The 25,475-nt window shown below is 43.4% G+C and overlaps 1 protein-coding gene across 1 annotated transcript; it reads right to left on the bottom strand.

The window, feature by feature from the left end:
- Positions 1–18,074: 18,074 nt before the first annotated feature.
- Positions 18,075–22,469, bottom strand: LOC138903866 (uncharacterized). The gene is made up of 3 exons (XM_070192439.1): positions 21,826–22,469; positions 21,220–21,322; positions 18,075–18,272 (listed from the first exon to the last, which is right to left on the bottom strand). Exons 1-3 carry the CDS (start codon positions 22,467–22,469, stop codon positions 18,075–18,077), a joined length of 945 nt encoding a protein of 314 aa, XP_070048540.1.
- Between the last annotated feature and the right edge of the window lie 3,006 nt (positions 22,470–25,475).

Raw genomic sequence — 25,475 nt, 5'->3', positions numbered from 1 at the left:
AGACTAAGTAAGCCGATTTTAATTACAATTCAAGCCATATTATTTTTTTTAAAACATATAATTTAATACAACCTCCCAAGAATAGTAATATTGAGTCAAGAACTCTCACTGAATACATGAAATGATCGCAAGGATCGAATATACAATATTGTTTGAATGATAATTAACAGTACAATAAAATAGAAAGACTCCTAGAAACTGCGACGACCAAGCAGCTCTACCTTAAATCCTTGCGAGAACACTTTAACTCTGTCTGAATCCGATAGCTCCAGTACCTGGCTCTGCACAAAAATGTGCAGAAGTGAAGTATGAGTACACCACGGTGGGTACCCAGTAAGTATCAAGACTAACCTCAGTGGAGTAGAGACGAGATACACTCAAAACACTCACTAGTTTAATAACCTGTGCAATATGATATACAAAATAATAGGAAACAAATAACAATAAGGGCAACACAAATCAACCAATGATATGCACAACAGGGCAACAAGAACATCATTAATATCGCTCAACAAATAATAAATATAAGTACACCCAATTAAATCAAGTCCTTCAAATAAATATCTTTCATATATATTCTTCCAAATAACTCTCTTTCAAATATAATTCTTTCAATAAATCTTTTTAAAATATAATTTCCTTCAAATATTACTTTTTGAATAAAACTCCTTCCAAATAAATATTTTGAATATAATTCTTTCAATTAAAAGTCACCACGTGACACCTCATTTCATAATCATAAAAATATGGATCTCATCCCTTTTCATATTTTTCGTAAACACGGGTCTCAGTCCACTTTCATATTTTTTTCAGGCACTTCGTGCCCATAATTAAATCATAATATTTTCCCGGCACCTTGTGCCCATTTTTCATATCACATCTGCACGGACAGTTCACGTGCCAATAATAAAACCATCATATTTTCCCCGGCACTTCGTGCCCACGTTTCATATCTCAACTGCACGGACAATTCACATGCCAATATCATCATTATTTACTCACGGCACCTCGTGCGCACATTTTTTTTTCATAATCTGCCTGGCAATAGCCACAGGCCCCCAATATCAACATAAATAAGACTATTATCAATTTACCAACAACAAAATAAATTGCACAAAGTATAAAAATAAACACAAGAAAAATCACAACATCATATAAAAATCACCAATGTAACCACTCCACATCATCACATATCATCCCTGCCAATAGCCACCCTTATCACTCCTATAATAACCTTCCTTATCCCTCCGCCCTGACAATATCAATAGCCATCCTTATCGCTCCTATAGCCAACCTTATCTCTTTTATATTCACCTTTATCTCTTCTATAGCCACCCTTCCTGATAATAAAATATCGACTTAAAAATTTATTCTAAAACATCAATAAAAGTCAACTCGGGGCCCGCCCATCGGAACCCGACATACGTTTTACGAACTCCGAACACTCATACCGATACGAGTTCAACCATACCAATTTTATCGAATTCCAATAACAACTCGACCTCCAAATCTTAAATTTTTATTTTTGAAAGATTTTGCCAAAATCTTGATTTCTTCCATTAAAATCCGAATCAAATGATAAATATAATTATATATTCATGAAATGTAAACACTTTAGGATATGGAACACTTACCCCAGCCAAACTTGTAAAAAATCTCTCCCGAATCGACCAAATCCGAGCTCAATAAATCCAAAACGAAAAATGGCGAAATGACCATTTTTGGTCCTCATGATTCTGTCCAGAACCGCTTTTGCGGACAAATTTATCGCACCTGCGTGCTCGCTTTTTCCAGCTAATTCCCGCTTCTGCGAAGATCACTGCCCAGCCACAAATCTCGCACCTGCGATGCAATTTCCGCTTCTGCGCTGCCTCATCGCTTCTGCGTAGAAGACATCGCACCTGCGTAATTCTATCTGCATCAGCGACCTTCCTCCAGTTTTGCTTTTGCCAGGTCGCACCTGCGCCCAAATTCCGCAGGTGCGATTCCAACAGATGCTGCCCATTTCCAGCAGCTCTTCAAGTCCAAAAATCAACTTCGTTAGCCTTCCGAAATTCACCCGAGGTCCTCAGAACTTTAACCAAATATACAAACATGTCCCAAAATATAATACGAACTTAGTCAAAATTTCAAACGATGTCAAACAACACTGAAATTACGAATCGCGTATCGAATCGAATTATGAGTTTTTAAATCTTCCGACTTCTATATTTTGCGCCGAAACATATCAAATCAATCCGGAATATCTTCAAATTTTGCACACAAGTCATAACTGATGTAATAGAGCTATTCAAATTTCTGGAATCAAAATCCGACCTCGTTATCATAAATTCCACCTTCGGTCGAACTTTCCAAAATCTTCTATTTTTTAACTTTCGCCAAAATGCATCGAATTGTCCTACGGACTTCCAAATCCAAATCCGAACACACGCCTAAGTCCGAAATCACCATACGAAGCTATTGACACTCTCAAAGTTCCATTACGAGGTTGTTTGCTCAAAAGTCAACTCTCCGGTCAACTCTTTTCATTTAAACTCCTAAATAAGATTAGTTCTTCCAATTTAATTCTGAATCTTCCAAAAATCAAACTCGACCAAACCCGTGGGTCATCATACACATTGCGAAACTGTTCGAGACCTTAAGTCACTGAACGGGGCGTAAATTCTTAAAATAACAAGTCGGGTCGCTACAAAAAATTAGAATATAATAAAATAATCTGACCCCGACTTTTTTATATGATTTGTAGCCACAAAACTTTTAGTCCGTAGCTAAACGAAAAATACTTTTGCTACAAAATAATATATGAAAGCTGCTACAAAATAATATATGAAAGCAGTTACATATTCAAATTTTTGTGGAAAACGATTTTAAATCTTTGCCACTATATATTATTTTGTGGCTACCATATAAAGATTGCTACAAATTTATTTGTCACGACAAGTGTATAAAAATCATTTGCTATCAATATTTATTTTTCGTGGCAAAAGTTTTGCCAATATAGATATAGTATAAAATTTCCATAGCAATAAGTATTAGATATTAGCCGCAGACTATGAAAAATTTGTAGCTAACTTTTAATTACGAAATTTGTAGCTAACTTGTAAAAGACCGAATTTCACTTGAGTTTTGGCGGGATACTTGACCATTAATAAATATTATGTTTCGTTATGCATTCGCTTTGTATTAGCTCTTAAATCGGTTGTTTATAAAGTATCCTCTCTTCTTGTGGAGCGGTCCGAACTCCTCGATAATAGATAGATGCATGTATGGTTCATGCCGCTCGACCCTCGTAAGTGTACACATTATTCTGGATCGGGCCGTACGACCTCGGCATCATCGTGCGTGATAACACTCAAAGATTAATTATATATTTGATATCTTTTCCTGGCTTGAGGGTCTAAAATTATATAGGACAGAAATTTCTTTGGGACTTACCATGTGATGAAGGAATTATTTACTTTACTTCGTGCTTGTTATTGAGTTATTATTATTATTATTTACATAACACATGCTTATTTAGAACTTCTGTATTTCTTTATTATTAGCACATAGTAAGTGTCAATATCGACCCATCGTCACTACTTCTTCGAGGTTAGACTTTATACTTACTGGATACATATTGTTTATGTTCTCACGCTATACTTCTGCACTAACCGCGCAGGATCTGAAGAAGGTGCATCTAGCGGTCTCACCGGCGTGCATCCCTGATACTATGCGGCCTAGTGGTGTGCTTTTTCCTGAGCCGTTCTGCAGCCCCTAGAGCCTCTCTTTTGTACTTATTTTATGTCTATTTTATTTCATACATTAGTTAGAGTTTTGTATATTCTACTAGTGTTCATACACTTGTTACACTAGGTCTTGGTACACATTCTAGTAGACTTTATGATTTTGGAGTACTTATATATCTATGATTGCACTCACTCTCTTTCGTTTTCTTTATTAAACGTTCTACTTCTTAAATATCTTAATAAATAGAATTTTATTACTTGAAAACTTATTAAAAGGAGTAATCACGTAGTTAGTTCACTGCTGGCTTGCCTAGCGGCGACGTTGGGCGCCAACATGGCCTATAGGAGAAATTGGGTCGAGACAACATGGTATCAGAGCACTAGGTTCATGTAGGTCTTACAAGTTATGAGCAGGCCTAATAAAGTCTTGCAGGTCGGTGCAGAGACGTCCGTACTTATCTTCGAGAGGCTATAGGGTGTTAGGAAACTACTTTTTTCTTCATCTACTATTGTGCAGTTGATGTTGTTCTAAGTATTGTTATATTATTCTCTAACCCGATCATGGAAGGGCTTCTCCCCCTATTGCTAGAGGCCGAGGAGGGCTCCAGCTCGTGGTAGAGGACGAGGGCGCACTATAGTTGTTCCATTCATGCCACCAGTGGATCCAGTAGATGATCCTATTATTGAGGAGTAGGGAGAGGTTCCTTCAACAAAGCCAGCCCGGGTGGATTTCATGTCCACAACAGAATTCTAGGAGGTCATGGGCCGTATGCTGCAGTTCATAGATTCTATGACTTAGGCAGGTTTATTTCCAGCAGACCCAAATACATCTAAGGAGGGAAAGGGATCACAGACCCTTACCGCTCAGGCTCTAGGGAATGCAGTTGCCGTATATCTGGCTTCTGGGCGCACTACCCGTAGGCGGAGCTCAGCCAGTTGTAGCAGCTATACCTGAGCCCAGATCTGCTGCGACCGGCGATCCGCATAAGCTATTGGACTGATGAACCAGACTTCATGCTCCTATCTTTGGGGGTGAGTGGCATGAGGACCCCTGGGATTTTATTGATCGGTATAGGGACATACTACAGAACATGAGGATATTGGAGTCCCACGGGGTGGACTTTACTACCTTTCAGCCGAAGGGTAGGGCCCGTAGATGGTGGCAGTCCCATAATCTTGACAGACCAACAGGTTCTCCTACCATGACTTTGGATTAGTTCACACGCCTCTTCTTGTACAGATATATTCCACCATCTTAGAGGGAAGAGTTGCAGTGTTAGTTTGAGCAGCTTTAGCAGGGACAGATGTCGATGACCGAGTATGAGGCCAGATTCTCTGGGTTGTCTTGCCATGCACTTATGATACTTCTTACCGATGCAAAGATAGTGCAGAGGTTTGTTTTTGGTTTGCACTCTAATATCCATGCCACCATGGCTCAAGAGATGGAGATGGGCTAGTTGTAGAGATAGCTCGGAAGATCAAGGGTGTCCCTCAAATAGAGCCGAGAAAAGGTGATAAGAGATAAGCGATTTCAATATTCTGGAGAGTTCAGTGGTGCCCCGGCCGGGGGTAAGGGTCAGTTTGTGAGGGGTCAGTCTAGCAGGCCCATATATCCAGCACCACCGCCTCCTCGGGGTGATCTAGTGCGAACTTATTTCAGCGCCATGCTAGAGAGTTCCTACCGCCCACCAATTATTCAGGGATCCTCCAGTGGGTATTCAGGCCATTAGGGTCAAACTGTAGGTCAACAATCCACCATACCGAGAGGTTATTTCGAGTGCGAGAATCTTAGTCATATGCGGAGGTTCTTCCCTAGGCTTCGGGGGAAGGCAGTGCAGCAGGGTCAGCAATCAATGATTACAGCACCAGCTGCACCTCCAGTCGTCCGGAAGCCAGAGGCATGGAGTAGGTGGGTAGAGGCCATCCTAGACGTGGAGGCAAGCCAGGAGGCGCTCTATCTAGTAGGTGAGCGGCATGAGGACCCCTAGGATTTTATTGATCGATATAGGGACAGACTACAGAACATGAGGATATTGGAGTCCCACGGGGTGGACTTTACTACCTTTCAGCCGAAGGGTAGGTCCCGTAGATGGTGGAAGTCCCATAATCTTGACAGACCAATAGGTTCTCCTACCATGACTTTGGATTAGTTCACACGCCTCTTCTTGTACAGATATATTCCACCCTCTTAAAGGGAATAGCTGCAGTTTTAGTTTGAGCAGCTTTAGCAGGGACAGATGTTGATGACCGAGTATGAGGCGAGATTCTCTGAGTTGTCTTGCCATGCATTTATGATACTTCTTACCGATGCAAAGATAGTGCAGAGGTTTGTCGTTGGTTTGCACTCTAATATCCATGTTACCATGGCTCAAGAGATGGAGATGGGGACTTCTTACGGGCTAGTTGTAGAGATAGCTCGGAAGATCAAGGGTGTCCCTCAAATAGAGCCGAGAAAAGGTGATAAGAGATAAGCGATTTCAATATTCTGGAGAGTTCAGTGGTGCCCCGGCCGGGGGTAAGGGTCAGTTTGTGAGGGGTCAGTCTAGCAAGCCCATATATCCAGCACCACCGCCTCCTCGGGGTGATCTAGTGCGAACTTATTTCAGCGCCATGCTAGAGAGTTCCTACCGCCCACCAATTATTCAGGGATCCTCCAGTGGGTATTCAGGCCATTAGGGTCAAACTGTAGGTCAACAATCCACCATACCGAGAGGTTATTTCGAGTGCGAGAATCTTAGTCATATGCGGAGGTTCTTCCCTAGGCTTCGGGGGAAGGCAGTGCAGCAGGGTCAGCAATCAATGATTACAGCACCAGCTGCACCTCCAGTCGTCCGGAAGCCAGAGGCATAGAGTAGGTGGGTAGAGGCCATCCTAGACGTGGAGGCAAGCCAGGAGGCGCTCTATCTAGTAGGTGAGCAGCATGAGGACCCCTAGGATTTTATTGATCGGTATAGGGACATACTACAGAACATGAGGATATTGGAGTCCCACGGGGTGGACTTTACTACCTTTCAGCCGAAGGGTAGGTCCCGTAGATGGTGGAAGTCCCATAATCTTGACAGACCAATAGGTTCTCCTACCATGACTTTGGATTAGTTCACACGCCTCTTCTTGTACAGATATATTCCACCCTCTTAAAGGGAATAGCTGCAGTTTTAGTTTGAGCAGCTTTAGCAGGGACAGATGTTGATGACCGAGTATGAGGCGAGATTCTCTGAGTTGTCTTGCCATACATTTATGATACTTCTTACCGATGCAAAGATAGTGCAGAGGTTTGTCGTTGGTTTGCACTCTAATATCCATGTTACCATGGCTCAAGAGATGGAGATGGGGACTTCTTACGGGCTAGTTGTAGAGATAGCTCGGAAGATCAAGGGTGTCCCTCAGATAGAGCCGAGAGTTGGTGATAAGAGATAAGCGATTTCAATATTCTGGAGAGTTCAGTGGTGCCCCGGCCGGGGGTAGGGGTCAGTCTAGCAGGCCCATATATCTAGCACCACCACCTCCTCGGGGTGATCTAGTGCGAACTTATTTCAGTGCCATGCTAGAGAGTTCCTACCGCCCACCAATTATTCAGGGATCCTCCAGTGGGTATTTAGGCCGTTAGGGTCAAACTGTAGGTCAACAATCCACCATACAGAGAGATTATTTCGAGTGCGAGGATCTTAGTCATATGCAGAGGTTCTTCCCCAGGCTTCGGGGGAAGGCAGTGCAGCAGGGTCAGCAATCAATGATTATAGCACCAGCTGCACCACCAGTCTTCCGGCGGCCAGAGGCACGGAGTAGGTGGGTAGAGGCCGTCCTAGATGTGGAGGCAAGCCAGTAGGCGCTCTATCTAGTAGGTGATCTAGCCATATTCTATTCCTTTCCAGCCAGACCAGATGCAGTAGCCTCAGATGACATGATCACATGTATTATTTCTGTCTGCGTTAGGGATGCTTCGATATTATTTGATCCAGGGTCTACATATTCATATGTTTCATCTCAGTTGCTCCTTTTCTAAGAGTTCCTCCTGAGTCCTTGGGTACTCCTATTTATGTGTCAACACCAGTGGGCGATTCTGTTATTGTGGATCGGACCTATTAGACCTTAGTTGTTACTTTAAGTGGTTATGAGACCCGAGCAGATCTTCTGTTGCTCGATATGACTGACATTGAGGTCATCCTGGGCATGGATTGCCATGCCAACATTATTACCTTGGCGATGCCAGAGTTACCTAGATTGGAGTGGAAGGGTTCGTCTCTCAGTACATCTAGTCAGTTTAACTCCTTTCTGAAGGCTCGACACATGGTCGAGAAGGGTTGTTTGGCTTATCTAGCTTATGTTTAGGATACTACTGCAGAGACTCCGGCAATTGATTCAGTGCTCGTGGTCCGAGAGTTCTTCGATGTGGTTCCTTCTGATCTTCCAAGCATGGCACCCGATCGTGATATCGATTTTTGTATTGATTTGGCTCAAGGTACCCGGCCTATATCTATTTCACCGTACCGCATGGCTCCGAAAAATTTGAAGGAACAACTTGAGGAGTTGCTAGCAAAGGGGTTCGTCAGACCAAGTGTGTCATGTCGGTGTGCACCAGTGTTATTTGTGAAGAAGAAAGAAGGGACTATGCCTATGTGCATTTATTAATGCCAGTTGAACAAATTTACCATTAAGAACAAGTACCGGTTTCCACGTATTGATGATTTGTTTGACCAGTTGTAGGGTGGAAGGGTGTTTTCTAAGATCGACTTGAGATCGGGGTACCATCAGCTAAAGATTCAGTATTCTGATGTTCCGAAGACGGCTTTCCGGACTGGATATGTCCATTATGAGTTTCTAGTGATGTCCTTCGGTTTGCCTCCCCAGCGGTGTTTATGGATTTGATGAACCGGGAGTTCAGGCCATATATTGATTCATTTTTCATTGTCTTCATTGATGACATTTTTATCTACTCATGTAGCATGGAGGAGCACGCGCAACATTTGAGAGTGGTGCTTCAGACCTTGCGGCAGTAAAAGCTATATGCTAAGTTCTCCAAGTGTGACTTCTGGTTAGATTCTATGGCATTCTTGGGACATGTTGTATCAGGCGAGGGTATTAGGGTAGATCCCAAGAAGATCGAGGTGGTTCAGAGTTGGCCTCGCCCTACTACAATGACTGAGATTAGGAGATTCTTGGGGTTAGTAGGTTATTATCGTCGGTTTGTGGAGGGCTTCTCGTCTATTGCGGCACCTTTGACTAGATTGACCCAGAAGGGTGCTCCGTTCCGATGGTCCGATGATTGCGAGGCATGCTTTTAGAAGCTCAAGACCATATTGACTTTAGGACGAGTGTTAGTGTTGCCTTCTGGTTTAGGGATGTATACTGAGTATTGTGATGCCTCACACTTTGGTTTAGGTTGTGTATTGATGCAGGAGGGGTGAGTTATTTCATATGCTTCACGTCAGTTGAAGCACCACGAGTTGGCCGCGATTGTTCATGCTCTCAAGATGTGGAGGCATTATCTTTATGGGTTGTCCTGTGAGGTTTACACCGATCATCGCAACATGTAGCATTTGTACAAGCAGAGGGATCTCAATTTGAGGCAGCGTAGGTGGCTTGAGTTACTAAAAGATCATGATATTGCCATCTTTTATCATCCAGGCAAGGATAATATAGTGACGGATGCCTTGAGCAGAAAGGCGGAGAGTATGGACAGTTTGGCATTCATTTCAGCAGAGGAGAGGCGACTAGCTTTGGGCATTCGGTCCTTGGAAAATAGACCTGTGAGGTTCGATAGTTCAGAGGCCAGCCAAGTTCTTGCATGCGTTGTCGCCCATTCTTCACTATTCGGGCATATCAAGACCCTTCAGTTTTATGATCTGCACTTATTGGTTCTCACAGAGACTGTACAATAGGGTGGTGCCAAAGACGTTACCATCAGAGGCAAGGTGGCCTACTCCAGCAGATGACTATACCTGAGTGGAAGTGGGAGTGCATTACTATGGACTTCGTAGTTGGGTTGCTGCGGACCTTGCGGATATTTTATGTAGTTTGGGTCATTGCCGACAGGTTGACCAAGTTGGCACACTTCATTCCAATTCTTACCACGTATTCTTCAGAGAGGTTGCCTCAGATTTACATTTAGGAGATTGTTCAGTTCCACGGTGTGCTTGTCTGCATTATATAAGAAAGATGCCCTCAGTTTACTTTGCATTTCGAGAGGGTAGTACATAGTGAGTTAGGGACCCGGGTAGAGTTCAACACAACCTTTCATCTGCAGACTGATGGGGAATCAGAGCGGACAGTTCAGATCCTAGAGGATATGCTCATAGCATGTGGGATTGACTTTAGAGGGCAGTATGATCGATTCTTGCATTTGGCCGAGTTCGCTTACAACAATAGTTATCAGTCCAACATCGAGATGGTTCAATTTGAGGCATTATATGGTCGAAGATTTCATTTGCCCATCGGATGGTTTGAGCCCGGCGAGGCTTAGTTATATGGTATTGATTTAGTGAAGGATCCCTTGGAAAAGATAAAGTTGATTCAGGAGCGACTTCACACAGCACAATACGGACATACGAGTTATGTGGATCAGAAGGCGCATGATTTATCATTTATAGTGGGCGAGAAGTTTCTCTTGAAGGTCTCAGCGATGAAGGGAATCATGAGGTTAGGAAAGAAGGGCAAGTTGAGCCCAAGGTTTATAGTTCCATTTGAGTTATTAAGGTGAGTTGGGAAGGTTGCTTATGAGCTTGATTTGCCTCCCAGTCTATCGGGAGCTCATCTAGTTTTCTACGTGTTTATGCTCTAGAGGTATCATGTTCATAGGGCATATGTGTTAGACTACAACACGGTTCAGCTAGACGAGACACTGGGTTACGAGGAGGAGCCAGTTGCCATTGTTGACGGGAAGGTTTGCCAGCTGAGGTCCAAGAAAATTTATGAGGTAATAGTTCAATGGATGGGCCAACCATTCGAGAAGGCGACTTGGGACGCCGATGAGGACATGCGGAGTAGATATCCACACCTATTCAGCACTCGAGGTATGATTCTAGACCCTTTCGAGGATGGATGTTTGTTTAAAAGGTGGAGAATGTAACGACCCGACCGGTTGTTTTGCTTCCTAGATTCCTGTTCCCCTAAATAAGACTCCACGTACGTACTTTTACTGTTTTATGACTCACGTGGATGATTAGTTCGGGATTTGGAATTGTTCGGGTTGAAATAGGAATACATAGTTCCTTAGTTTGGCTTTAAAGGGGCTAAGTTTTACTTTGTTCAATGTTTCTAGTAAACGACCTCGGAATCGGGATTTAACGGTCCCAATAGGTTCGTATGATGATTTTGGACTTGGGCGTACATTCGTATCGAGTTTTGAGACAAGGTAAGTCTCTTGCCTAACCTTGTAAAATGAAATTTACTCCATATGTGCTTTAAATTACTATTTGCTTCTACTTGTAGGGGCTACGTACGCACGAGGTGATAAGATTCCGTGCGTAGCTACTAACTATGCTTATGTCCAGGTAGTTTAGGACCTGGGTCATGAAATACTTGTAATGTTTGCACTCTACTTGTTAATTAAAGTGCCTAAATTATATTGGAACTTGATAGAGGAATTGTTAAAGACCGAATTTCACTTACATGAGTTTGAGATACTAGACCGTTAATAAAAAATGTGTTTCGTTGCACATTACCCTTGTATTAGTTCTTAAATCGGTTGTTTATAAAGTGTCCTCTCTTCTAGCAGAGCGGGCCGAATGCCTCGCCAGTAGATAGATGCATGTATGGTTCATGTCGCTCGACCCTCGATAGTGTACACATTATTTTGGATCTGGACGTACGACCTCGGCATAATCGTTCGTGATAACACTTGAAGTTCAATTATATATTTGATATCTTTTCCTGGCTTGAGGGACTAAAATTATATAAGAGAAAAATTTATTTTTGACTTACCATGTGTGAAATAGTTATTTACTTTACCTCCTGCTTATTATTGAGTTATTATTATTATTTACATAACCTATGCTTAGACTTGATAGTAAGTTTCTTTACTATTAGCCCATAGTAAGTATCGATGTCGACCCCTCGTCACGACTTCTTCGAAGTTAGACTTGATACTTAGTGGGTACATATTGTTTATGTCCTCACGCTACACTTCTGCACTAACCGTGCAGGATCTAAGGCAGGTGCATCTGGCTGTCACACCGGCACACATCCCCGATACCCTGAGGCCTACTAGTGAGCTGCTTCTTGAGCCGTTCTGCAGCACCTAGAGCCTCACTTTTGTACTTATTTTCTGTCTATTTTATTTCAGACGGTAGTTAGAGTTTTGTATATTCTACTACTGCTCATATACTTGTGACACCAGGTCTTGGTACACATTCTAGTAGACTTTATGGTTTTGGAGTACTTATATATCTATGATCTCACTTAGTTGCTTTCGTTTTATTTATTAAACTTTCTACTTCTTCAATCTCTTAATAAATAGAATTTAATTACTTGGAAACATATTAAAACGAGTAATCACGTAGTTAGTTCACCGTTGGCTTGTCTAGATGCGACGTTGGGTGCCATCACAGCCTATAGGATAAATTGGGTCATGACAAGTTTAGATGTAAAACCTAAGCAGAAAGACGGATGAGTCAATCAATGGTTGTTTCTCCCAACTAGTGGCATCATCACTTAGAAAATATTCAATCCAACTCTAGGGGATACAGTTTTAGTTCAGTTCAAAATACATACCCATTTCCCCCTTTAGTCATGTGGAGGGGAAGAGAGAGACATAGAGTTGGATATTATAATGTCACGACCCAAAATCGTAACCTATTTTGATGGCGCCTATCGTGCCCCTAGGCAAGCTGACATTTCAAAAATATTTCCAACACTTCTAACAGAAAACGAATTAAAACAGCTCTAACAATAAAAGTTCTCATAAATAGGGATAGAAACCGAAAACACAACGTGGAAGTTCCCAACTATTTGGGTGTCACAGAGTACATGAGCATCTATACATCACAAGTCCGAAAAACACAGTCTATAATAGTGTGAAACTAAATACAATAAACAGAAAGATAGGGAAGGAGGGACAAGGTCTGCGAAACGCTGGGCAGCTACCTTGGAAGCTCCAAAAGATCAACTCTGCGATGGAATCAACACCCACCATATCCAGAAACACCTAGATCTGCACACGCAGTGCAAGGTGTAGCGTGAGTACAACCAACTCAGTAGGTAACAAGACTAAATAAAGAACTAAAAGTAGTGACGAGCTTTACCATTATAGTTCATTTTCAGTAATCTTAATATAGGAAAGTAGGCATCTTTTCAAGTTCGACAATTAAGGCCAAAGCAGTTAATTCATGTCGAGTACAACTGAAATTGAAGATAATATCTCTCAGAAATTTCAAGACAGTGATATATGGAAACTGAAGTGCAATAGAAATAAAAGTCAAATGCACCCTCTTAGGGGAACACTGACTCAGTCCTCCCACACACTCCAACCTCACAATCACTCTTTCCTCTCAATCACTCAGCACTCGGCACTCAGCACTCGCACTCAGTAGGTACCTGCGCTCACTTGGGGTATGTACAGACTTTCGAGGGGCTCCTTCAGCCCAAGCGCTATAACAAGCCAATCATGGAATATATTAGTGAAACATGATGCGGCGTACAACCCGATCAAATAAACATCCTCACAATCAGGCCCTCGGCCTCACTCGGTCATCAACCTCTCCAGTCTATCGGGCTCTCAGAAAGCATGATAAGCAACCCAGACAACAATGATATGATGCATCAATAATGAACAAACCAACTATGACTGAGTACAAACAGCAATTTAGCAGATAATTCAACATGTACACGACCTCTGTGGCTCCGTACAGTGCCAACACGTAGTCTAAATTTGATTTCTAACATGATTTGTCGTTCAATTTCTCTAATACATGGAGAATGTACAGATAACAACAGATTATTCAACTACACAGTTTCATGGAATTTGACCTAGTCATAGTTCCTACGGTGTACACCCACACGCCCGTCACCTAGCATGCATGTTACCTCAAAACCATTCACATGTCACATAATTCGGGGTTTCAGACCCTCAGAACCAGATTCAGAACTGTTACTTACCTTAATCTGAGCAAATCTCTACTCCAACACACCTTTGCCTCAGAAATCGGCCTCCAAATGTCCCGAATCTTGCCACAAACAGTACAATACAATTAGCACGGGCTAAAGGAATCAATTTTACTAGAAAAACACGAAGTTATTAATCAAAAATCAGAAATCAACTCAAAGACGCCCCCGGGCCCACATGTCGAAACCCGACAAAAGTCACAATACCCGAAAGCCTAGCTAACTACTAGTCCAACCATACCAATTTTGTCATTATCGGACACCAAGTCATCACCCAAATCCCCAAATCAAACCCTCCAAATCCCTAGCCTCAAACCCCCAATTTACACCTTAAATACACACCAACTAGGGGGGAAAATCAATGTGGAAACAAGATTATGGATCAAAACGAGCACAAGGGACTTACCTCAAGAATTCCCTCAAAAATCCTCTCAAGAATAGCTAAAACCAGAGCGCAAAATGTTAAAATGAAGCCAAAATCACGAACTTTTGTTTTTAAACATTCTGCCCAGGCCTTTCGCACCTGCGGCCAAATATCCGCACCTGTGGAACCGCTCCTGCGGTAAATCCTCCACTTCTACGGAAATCACTTAAACCCCCCAGGCCCGCATCTGTGCTCCAAGTTTCGCACCTACGGAGTTGCTTCTGCGGCCTTGTATTTGCTTATGCGGAAACATGCCTCTCTCTCAACTCCGCATTTGCGGACCCTCGCTCGCACCTACGGGCTCGCAGATGCAGTTAACCCCTCGCACCTGCGGCCAACCCCTCACAGGTGCGATCATACTAGAAGAGCTCTAGCTTCAGCAATGCACTAAGTCCCATTTTCGATCCACTAACCATCCAAAATCAACACGAGGCCCCCGGGACCTCAACCAAACATACAAACGAGTCCTAAAACACGATACACACTTAGTCAAGACCTCAAATCACCTCGAACAACATCAAAAACATGAGTCGCACATAGATTCAAGCCTATTGAACTTTGAACTTTCAATTTCTTCAAACGTTGTCGAAACTTATCAAATCACGTCCGATTGACCCAAAATTTTGCACACAAGTCACAAATGACACCACCGACCCAGTCCAACTTCCGGAATCGGAATCCACTACGGGCCTCTAAAAATTCCAACTTTCGCCATTTCAAGCCTAATTCCACTACGGGCCTCTAAATCACAATCCAGACACGCTCCTAAGTCCAAAATCACCCAAAGGAGCTAACGGAACCATCAAAACTCCATTTCAGAGTCGTTAACACATAGATCAACATACGGTCAATCATTTCAACATAAGTTTTCAAACTTGAGACTAAATGTCTCATTTCATTCTAAAATCTCTCCGGACCCGAACCGATGACCCCGGCAAGTCACATAACAACTATAAAGTACAAAATGAACAGTAAATGGGGGAACGGGGCTACAACTCTTGAAACGACAGGCCGTGTTGTTACATCGTCGCCCTCTTAAACAAACGTTCAATCTCGAACGGGTCTAGAAACATACCAAGAGTCTCAAATAGGTATGGATATCTTCTACGAATCTCCCGCTCGGTCTCCCGAGTAGCCTTCTCAACTGGCGGACCTCTCCACTGCACCTTCACTGAAGCTATGTCCTGTGACCTCAACTTTCGAACCTGCCAATCCAAAATGGCCACCCGCTACACATCATAAGTCAGACCACCATCCAACTGAACTGTGTTAAAGTCCAAAACATGAGACAGATCGCCAACACACTTTCGGAGCATAGAAACATGAAATACTAGATGCACACTCAACAAACTAGGTGGCAAGGCAAGCTTGTAAGCCACCTCCCCAATCCTCCAAAGTACCTCAAATGGCCCAATATACGGAGGGCTTAACTTGCCCATCTTCTCGAACTTCAAACACCCTTCATGGGTGAAACCTTGAGCAGCACCTTCTCCCCAACCATGTAAGCAACATCACGGACCTTTCTGTCGGCATATCTTTTCTGTCTAGATTGCGTCGTGCGAAGACGCTCCTAAATCAATTTAACCTTGTACAAAGCATACTGATACAAGTCTGTACCCAATAGCCTAGCCTCACCCGGCTCAAACCAACCCACCAGATATCTACACCGTCTCTCATACAAAGTCTCATACGGAGCCATCTAAATGCTTGATTGGTTACTATTGTTATAGGCAAACTCTGCGAGTGGCAAAAAATGATCCCACGAACCCCCAAAATCAATCACACAAGCGCGTAGCATGTCCTCCAATATCTGAGTAGTGCACTTGGACTGTCCGTCCGTCTGAGGGTAAAATATTGTGCTCGACTCAACCTGGGTGCCCAACTCTCGCTGCATGGCACTCCAAAAGTGCGATGTAAACTGTGTGCCCCGATCTGAAATGATGGACACTAGCACACCGTGAAGGCAAACAATCTCTCGGATGTAAATCTCAGCCAACTGCTCTGAATAATAAGTAGTCCCAACTAGAATGAAGTGTGCGGACTTGGTTAGCCTATCCACAATCACCCAAATAGCATTAAACTTCCTCGAAGACCGTGGGAGCCCAACTACAAAATCCATGGTGATCTGCTCCCATTTCCACTCTGGAATCTCTAACCTCTGCAGTAATCCACCCGGTCTCTGATGCTCATACTTCACCTGTTGACATTGAGGCACCGAGCTACAAACCCTACTATATCCTTCTTCATTCTTCTCCACTAATAATGATGCCTCAAGTCCTGGTACATCTTCGCGTCCCCCGGATGAATGGAATACCGCAAACTGTGGGCCTCCTCAAGAATCAACACACATAGCCTATCTACATTAGGCACACAAATCCGACCATGCATCCTCAATACCCCATTATCCCCAATAGTAACATCTCTGGCATCACCGTGCTGGACCGTGTCCTAAAGGACAAGCAAATAAGGATCATCATATTGGTGCTCTGTGATGCGATCATATAAGGAAGATAGAGATACCACACAAGCTAGAATCCGACTGGGCTTCGAGACATCTAATCTCACGAACTGGTTGGCCAAGGCATGAGCATCAACTGTAAGAGGTCTCTCACCAACAAGAATGAATGCAAGGCTATCCATACTCACCACCTTTCTGCTCAAGGCATCGAGAACCATATTGGCCTTCTCGGGATGATATAGAATAGTGATATAATAGTCTTTTTGCAGCTCCAACCATCTCCGCTGCGTCAAATTTAGATCCCGCTATTTGAGCAAGTGCTAGAGACTGCGATGATCTGTAAACACCTCACAAGACACACCATATAGATAATGCCTCTAAATCTGTAATGCATGAACGATGGTAGCCAACTCTAAATCATGGATAGGGTAGTTCTTCTCATAGGCTTCAATTGACGCAAAGAATAAGCAATCACTCTACCCTTCTGCATCAAGACACATCCAATACCAATCAGAGAAGCATCACAATACACTGTATAAGAGCCTGAAGCTGAAGGCAAATCTAGAACTAGAGCGGTGGCCAAGGCATTCTTGAGCTTCTGCAAGCTCTCCTCACACTCATCCGACCACCTGAAAATAGCACCCTTCTGGGTCAATTTGGTCAATGGCGATGCAAGAGACGAGAAACCCTCCACGAAATGACGATAATAACTTGCCAAGCAGAGAAAGCTCCGAATCTCCGTAGCTGAGGACGCTCTGGGCCAACTCTGAACCGCCTTTATCTTCTTCAGATCTACCTGAATCCCCTCACTGGACACCACGTGCCCCAAGAATGCCACTAAACTAAGCCAAAACTCATATTTGGAGAACTTGGCATAAAGCTTCCCCTCCCTCAACCACTACAACACAATCCTCAAATACTGGGCATGCTCCTCCTAGCTACGAGAGTACACAAAAATATCATCAATGAACACTATGAAAAACGAGTCAAGACAAGGCTAAAATACATTGTTCATCAGATCCATGAATGATGTTGGGGCGTTGGTCAGCCCAAAAGACCTTACGAGGAACTCATAATGACCATTACAAGTCCTGAATATTGTCTTTAGAATATCCGAGTCCCGAATCTTCAACTTGTGATACCCAGACCTTAAGTCAATCCTAAATAACAGCCTCGCTACCTGAAGCTGGTCAAATAGATCATCAATGCGCGGTAAAGGATACTTGTTCTTGATTGTAACTTTGTTCAACTGTCTGTAATCAACGAATATCCGCATAGTACCATACTTTTTCTTCACAAATAGAACAAGTGCACCCCAAGGCAACACACTAATCCTAATAAACTCCTTATCAAGAAGCTCCTGAAGCTACTCCTTCAATTGCTTCAACTCAACCGGTGCCATACGATACGGTGGAATATAAATAGGTTGAGTGCACGGCACCAAGTCAATACCGAAGTCTATATCCCTGTCAGGCGGCATGCCCGGCAAGTCTGCAGGAAAAACATTCGGGAAATCTCGCAGCAATGGAACAAAATCAATACTAGGAGTATCAACACCAACATCCTTCACAAAGCCCAAATAAGATAAACAAACCTTCCCAATAATCCGATAGGCCTTAAAATATGAAATAAATCTGCTGGGAATGTGTCACGACCCAATTCCATCTTTGGTCGTAATGGCGCTCAACACCATTGTTAGGCAATCCAACTCTAATCAAACCAATGGTTCCCATTTAAATAAAATACTAAGTGGATAACATTTCCTTATTTGTTAAAGAGATTTAGAAATTTACGAATGTGACATAATTAAACGGAAGCAAACGAGTACAAATCTTAATCATGTAAACAAATCCAAAATCATAAGTTTACTAGTGTGTTCCAAGACATGGTGTCACAAGTATGTGGAAAATCTAGTAGAATATACAAATAACACTAGCTTACTGTCTGAAAGGAAATAGACAGAAAAATAAAACATAAGGGAGACTCCAGCTGCTACAGAACGGATCGAAAGGCAGCTCACCGTGAAGTCTCGAGATAGGGATCAAATCTACGCACCAGACTGGTAACCAGGTGCACCTGCCTCAGATCCTGTACAATTAAGTACATAAGTATAGCGTGAGTACATAAATAATATGTACCCAGTAAGTATCTAGCCTAACCTCGAAGAAATAGTGACGAGGGGTCGACTCCAACACTTACCAGGGCCAATAACATGATAATATGAAATTCTAATTTAGCATGATATACATCAATAAGACTCAGAACAAGAAATAACCGAACAAGTCTTCAGAAATATATAAGAGCTTGAATCACTTCATTCCTTTAAAATATATGATCACACAAACAATAAATTTATACCGATTATGAAAGGAACTTCCAGTTCTATTATCACACACTAATACCACCGAGGACGTTCGGCCCGATCCAACAAAATTGTAAATTGTGCACTGTCGAGGGTCGAACAGCGCGAACCATAGATGTAACTAATACTCCGCTCGCGAATCATACATGCGACGCAATCAAATATAAATTTATCAATAAATCAGAACCCTTTCTTGATTCTTTTCAAAATAAAGACAATTCGTGTCCACAAGCATGGTGTAAACCTAAAACTACCCAGACATAAATAGGAATAGTAGCTACGTATGGACTCTCGTCACTTCGTGCGTACGTAGCCCCCCACAAATAACAACACATATTAATTAAGTTAACCTATGGGGTAAGTTCCCTCTTACAAGGTTAGAAAAGTGACTTACCTCGTCTCACAACTTACTTCCCAATTCAAGAATACGCTCAAACATCCAAATTTGATGCCAAACGACTCGGAACTAGCCAAACATTATATAAATCGATCAATATATGCTCAAAAGTTCATATCTCCACTATTAAAGTGATTACCCAACAAAAAATTCAAGGTTCCTAAAATTCACCCCCGGGCCCAAACGCCCGGATTCAGGAAATATTTGAAGAAAGTTGTTACCCATAACCTTAGGAACATAATAAATAATTTTCACTAAGTTTAATAAGTATTTTCGTGGTAAAATCTCATTTTTATTAAACCTTAGGTTTTCCATCTCAACCCATGATTACTACCCATTTTCATGTGGAAATCTACCCATAATATATGTATTACACTCATTTTTAAAAGAAATTACTTACCTCGCAAGGCTAGTCCCCTCCTTAGAAGCTCTCAAATCGCATAAGAGTGGAAGAAAAATGTCATGAATATAGTCCTAACCCGTAATAAATGAGGTTCACTGCCACCAGCTGTTTCCGCACCTGCGGTCATAGGGCCGCACCTGCGCCCTCGCTTCTACGGACAAGGGTCCACTTCAGAGGAATTCATTGGGCCGGCTGGGATCGCTTCTGTGGACGGGCACCTGCGGATGACCAAGTACCTGCGGATGACCAAGTACAGGTGGGGTTTTGACAGATCTGGTGCATCAGCTGTTGCTCCAAATTCTCATCTTGCTCCAAGCCTCGTCCATATTCTCATCTTGACCCCGGGGCCCCACTCGAACTTACCAACAAGTTTGGAATCATAAAACAGACTAGATCGAACTCTTGGAATGCCCGAAACAACATTAAAACTATGAATCGCACCCCAAAGCCAATTGAATCAAACTTAAGAACTTCAAGTTCTTCAATTTATTCCAATGCGCCGAAACGTACTTAAACTACTCGGAATATCACCAAATTCTATGTGCAAGTCTTAAATGACATTACAGAACTATTCCCTATCTCGGAATTTTGTTAGGACCTCGATAACACCAAAACCCACTCCAAATCAAATTTAAAGAACTTCTAAAGCCTTTAAATAACCAACTTTCACTATTAGGCGCCAAAATGCTCCCGGGTCATCCAAAACCCGATCCGAACATACGCCCAAGTCCGAAATCATCACACAAACCTATTCGAGCCGTCAAATCCAGATTCCGGGGTCGTTTACTCAAAATGTTGACCGAAGTCAAACTTGGCTTGTTAAGCCAACCTTAAGGAACCAAGTGTTCCGATTTCAACACGGACCCTTCCAAATCCCTAACTAACCATACCCGCAAGTCATAAAACAGTAAAAGCATCTACAGGAAGTTTTATTTAGGGGAACGGGGTTCGAGAAAGCAAAACGATCGGTCGGATCGTTACATTCTCCACCTCTTAAACAAATGTTCATCCTCAAACGAGTTTAGAATGATATGTGAAGTGCTGAATAAGTGTGGATATCTGCACCGCATGTCCTCCTCGGACTCCGAGGTCACCTCCTCGGCTGGTTGGCCCCTCTACTGGACCTTTACCATGGAAATCCTCTTGGATCTCAACTGGTGATCCTGTCTAGCAACAATGGCATATGCTCTTCCTCATAACCCAAGCTCTCATTTAGTTGAATAGTGCTGAAGTATAACACATGTGACAAGTCGGCGTGATACCTCCGGAGCATAGACACGTGAAAAACCGGATCAACCCCTGATAGGCTGGGTGGTAAAGAAAGCTCATAAGCAACCTCCCCAACTCACCTCAACACCTCGAATGGGTCTATAAACCTGAGGCTCATCTTGCCCCTCTTCCCGAATCTTATAATACCCTTCATCGATGAGACTTTCAAGATAACCCTCTAGCCTACCATAAATGACACATCACACGCCTTCTGATTCACGTAACTCTTTTGTCTGGACTGTGTTATGCGAAGTCGCTCCTGAATCAACTTTACCTTTTCCAAGGCATCCTTCACCAAATTAATACCATATAACTTAGCCTCGCCGGGCTCAAACCACCCGATAGGAGAACGCCATCGCCGACTAAATAAAGACTCAAATGGAGCCATCTCGATGCTGGACTGATAACTGTTGTTGTAAGCAAACTCGGCCAAAGGCAAGAACTGATCCCACTGTCCCTGAAAGTCAATCACACATGCTCTGAGCATGTCCTCCAAGATCTGGACTATCCGCTCTGACTGCCCGGCGGTCTGTGGATGAAACACAATGCTGAGCTCTACACGGGTCCCCAACTCACTTTGTATGGCTCTCATGAAATGTGAAGTGAATCGAGGGCCTCTGTCTGATATGATGAAAACAGGCACACCGTGTAACCGAACTATCTCCCGAATATAAATCTTGGCCAACCTGTTTGAAGTATAAGTAGTTGCAACTGGAACGAAGTGTGCTGACTTGGTCAACCTATCAATAATGACCCAAACTACAACGAACTTCCATAAGGTCCGCGGCAACCCAACTACGAAGTCCATAGCAATGCACTCCAATTTCCACTCCGGTATAGTCATCTGCTGGAGTAAGCCACCTGGCCTTTGGTGCTCATACTTAACCTGCTGGAAATTTAGGCACCTAGGTACATACTCAAATATGTATTTCTTAATTGGCTGCCACCAATAATGCTGTCTCAGGTCCTGATACATCTTCTGAGCACCTGGATGAATGGAATATTGAGAATTGTGTACCTCCTCAAGGATCCTCTCCCTCAAGCCATCGACATTAGGAACACATAGGCGACCCCGGAGTCGCAGGACACCATCATCGCCAATAGAAACCTTCTTGGCAACACCCTGTAGAACCGTCTCCCTGAGAACTGCCAAGTGCGGATCATCAAAATGTCGAGCCTTGATCTGCTCCAATAGTGAAGAATGAGCAACAACACATGTAAGAACTCGGCTGGGCTCTGAAATATCCAACCTCACAAGTCTATTGGCTAAGGACCGAATGTCCAAAGCTAGTGGCTTCTCCTCTGCTGAAATGAATGCCAAGCTATCCATGCTCTATGCCTTCCTGCTCAAGGCATCCGCGACAATATTCGCCTTGCCCGGATGATAAAGAATAATGATGTCATATTCCTTCTGTAACTCAAGCCATCTACGCTGCCTCAAATTGAGATCCCTTTGCTTGAACAAGTGCTGCAAACTGCAGTGATCAGTGTAAACCTCACAAGGAACCCTATATTGATAATGCCCCCAGATCTTAAGAGTATGAACAATCGTGGCCAACTCCAAATGGTGCACAGGATAATTTTCACATAGAGCTTCAGTTGACGTGAAGCATATGCAATAACTCGCCCCTCCTAAATCAATACAAATCCCAAGACAATGCCTGAAGCGTCACAATACACCGTATACATCCCCAAACCGGAAGACAACACTAGAACAAGTGTTGTAGTCAAAGCTGCCTTGAGCTTCTGAAAGCTCGCCTCACAATCAGCTGTCCAACAAAATGGAGCACCCTTCTGGTCAATCTAGTCAAAGGTGCTGCAACGGATGAGAAGCCCTCCACAAATCGGCGATAATAACCTGCTAGCCTCAAGAAACTCCTGATCTCAGTCACCGAAGTAAGACGAGGCCAACTCGGAACTGCCTCAATCTTCTTGGGGTCCACCTTAATACCCTTGCCTGATACGACATGCCCCAATAATGCCACAGAATCTAACCAAAACCTATACTTGGAGAACTTAGCAAAAACTTCTGTTCCCGCAAGGTCTGGAGCACTACTCTCAAATGCTGCTCGTGCTCCCCCAGGCTACCTGAGTAGATCAAGATGTCATCAATGAAGACAACGACAAACGAATCAATATAAGGCATGAACACCCTGTTCATCAAATCCATTAACGCCGTTGCGGCATTGGTCAAGCCGAAGAACATCACTAGAAACTCATAATGCCCATCCGCATAGTTCCATCTTTCTTCTTCACAAATAACACTGGTGCACCCCAAGGTGTTATACTTGGTCTGACAAACACATTTGCTAACAAATCTTCGAGCTTCTCCTTCAGCTCCTTCAACTCTTTCGGAGCCATACAGTACTGTGGGATAGATATAGGCTGGGTACCCGGAGCCATGTCAATACAAAAATCAATATCAAGATCTGGTGGCATGCCTGGAAGGTCAGAAGAAAACACATCGACGAACTCCCGGACTACTGACACTGAATCAATCGTCGGAGACTCTGTGGTGGTATCCCGAACATAGGCTAGATAAGCCAAACAACCCTTCTTGACCATATGTCGAGCCTTCACAAAAAGAGATAACCCGACTAGATGTACAGACAGACGAAACCTTCTACTCCAATCTAGGCAACTCTGGTATTGCTAAGGTAACAGTCTTGGCATGGCAATCAAGGATGGCGTGATATGGGGATAACCAGTCCACGCCCACGATGACCTCAAAGTCAGTCATATCAAGTAACAGAAGGTCCACTCTAGTCTCGTAACCATAAAATATGACCACATAGGACCGATAGATCTTATCCACAACCACAGAGTCGCCCACAGGAGTGGACACATAAACAGGAGTACCCAAGGACTCACGAGGAATATCTAGGAAATGAGCAAACAATGATAATACATATGAATAGGTAGACCCTGGATCAAATAATACCGAAGCATCCCTTCCGCATACAGAAATAATACCTGTGATCACGGCATCTAAGGCCACTCCATCTGGTCTGGCCAGAAAAGCGTAGAATCTAGCTGGAGTGTTGCCTGGACGGCCTCCACCTGGCTGAACAATCAAGGATGGCCCCTTCCCATCTGTCCCCCACCTCTAGGCGGTCAGAAGGCTGGTGCTGCAATCATAGGCTGATGAACATATTATACTGCCTTTCACCAAAGTTTGGGACAGGTTCTCTTCCTGTGACCCAGATCCCCACACTCGTAACAACCTCTCGGTACCATAGACTGGTGCCCCGAAGTCTGACCCTGATATCCTAAATACCCACTAGAAGAACCATAGATGGCTGGTGGGCGGTATGAACTCTTCGGCATGGGACTAAAATAGGGTCGCACTAGAGCACCCCGGGGAGGTGGTGGTGCTGGATATGTGGGCCTGCTAGGCTGACCCCTCCCAAACTGACCTTTGCCCCTAGCCGAGGCACCTCTAAACTCTCCGGAGAAATGGGTCCTCTTATCCTACTGCATCTTCTCTCTAACCCTCTGGCAGTAGCCCTCAATCCTCCGAGCAATCTCCACTACTAGCTGATAATTAGTACCTGTCTTAACCTCTCGGGCCATACTAGCCCGAATACCGGGGTGCAACCACGCAACAAATATCCGCACTCGCTCTGCGTCGGTAGGAAGTATCATAAGTGCGTGGCGAGACAACTCAGAGAATCTCGCCTCATAATCGGTCAATGACATCTGACCCTACTCGAGTTGCTCGAACTGACCTCGCAATTGTTCCCTCTGAGAGGGTGGAATATACCTGTCCAAGGAAAATTCCACAACGCTAGAAAATATCAAGTCTTATTACTTCACCAACCAAACCTAGACATCTATAGTCTGATTGCCTTTCCTCCGCTAGAATTAAATGTTGAACCCCTCAATCATGCACCGCCTCAACACATAAATGGGCACCTTACCATTTTAATAACATTGTGCGATAACAACGCATAGACATCGTAGCAATCCATGCACATTCTAGAAACCATAAGAAATACAGATACTGAGCTGGAATAAAGAACATCCTTCTGCAAGGAAACGATAATAGCCTGCGCGAACACGCAGGGAGAACATACTGCACCACGTCTGTAGTACCACTACAACTCCTCGATGCCCAATTGATAACAGTTCTTTGCGTCACAAAATATTGAGTAGGAAGGAACTAAAGGCACAAGTCTCAATGGAATCAAACCGCACGATGAGGAAATCAAGAAGGGAAGTGCTCCTAACAGCCTTGTAGCCTCTCGAAGATAAGTACAGACGTCTCCGTACCGATCCGCAAAACGCTACTAGACTTGCTCATGACTTGTGAGACCTATGTGAACCTAACGCTCCG

The sequence above is a fragment of the Nicotiana tomentosiformis genome, unplaced genomic scaffold (genome assembly GCF_000390325.3).
Source record: "Nicotiana tomentosiformis unplaced genomic scaffold, ASM39032v3 Un00095, whole genome shotgun sequence".
Taxonomy (NCBI): Eukaryota; Viridiplantae; Streptophyta; class Magnoliopsida; order Solanales; family Solanaceae; genus Nicotiana; species Nicotiana tomentosiformis.
The sequence above is the reverse complement of the archived record's forward strand: the minus strand, read 5'-3'. Positions and strand labels throughout refer to the sequence as shown.

Excerpts from the sequence above, each read along its gene's own strand:
- LOC138903866 (XM_070192439.1), bottom strand. The coding sequence starts at position 22,469 with ATGGATAGCTTGGCATTCATTTCAGCAGAGGAGAAGCCACTAGCTTTG. Across the intron at positions 21,323-21,825 it reads ACTACTTATACTTCAAACAG|GCTAGAGGGTTATCTTGAAA; the intron begins GTTGGCCAAGAT and ends CATTTATGGTAG. Across the intron at positions 18,273-21,219 it reads GACCCATTCGAGGTGTTGAG|GATGTTGGTGTTGATACTCC; the intron begins GTGAGTTGGGGA and ends GGCTTTGTGAAG.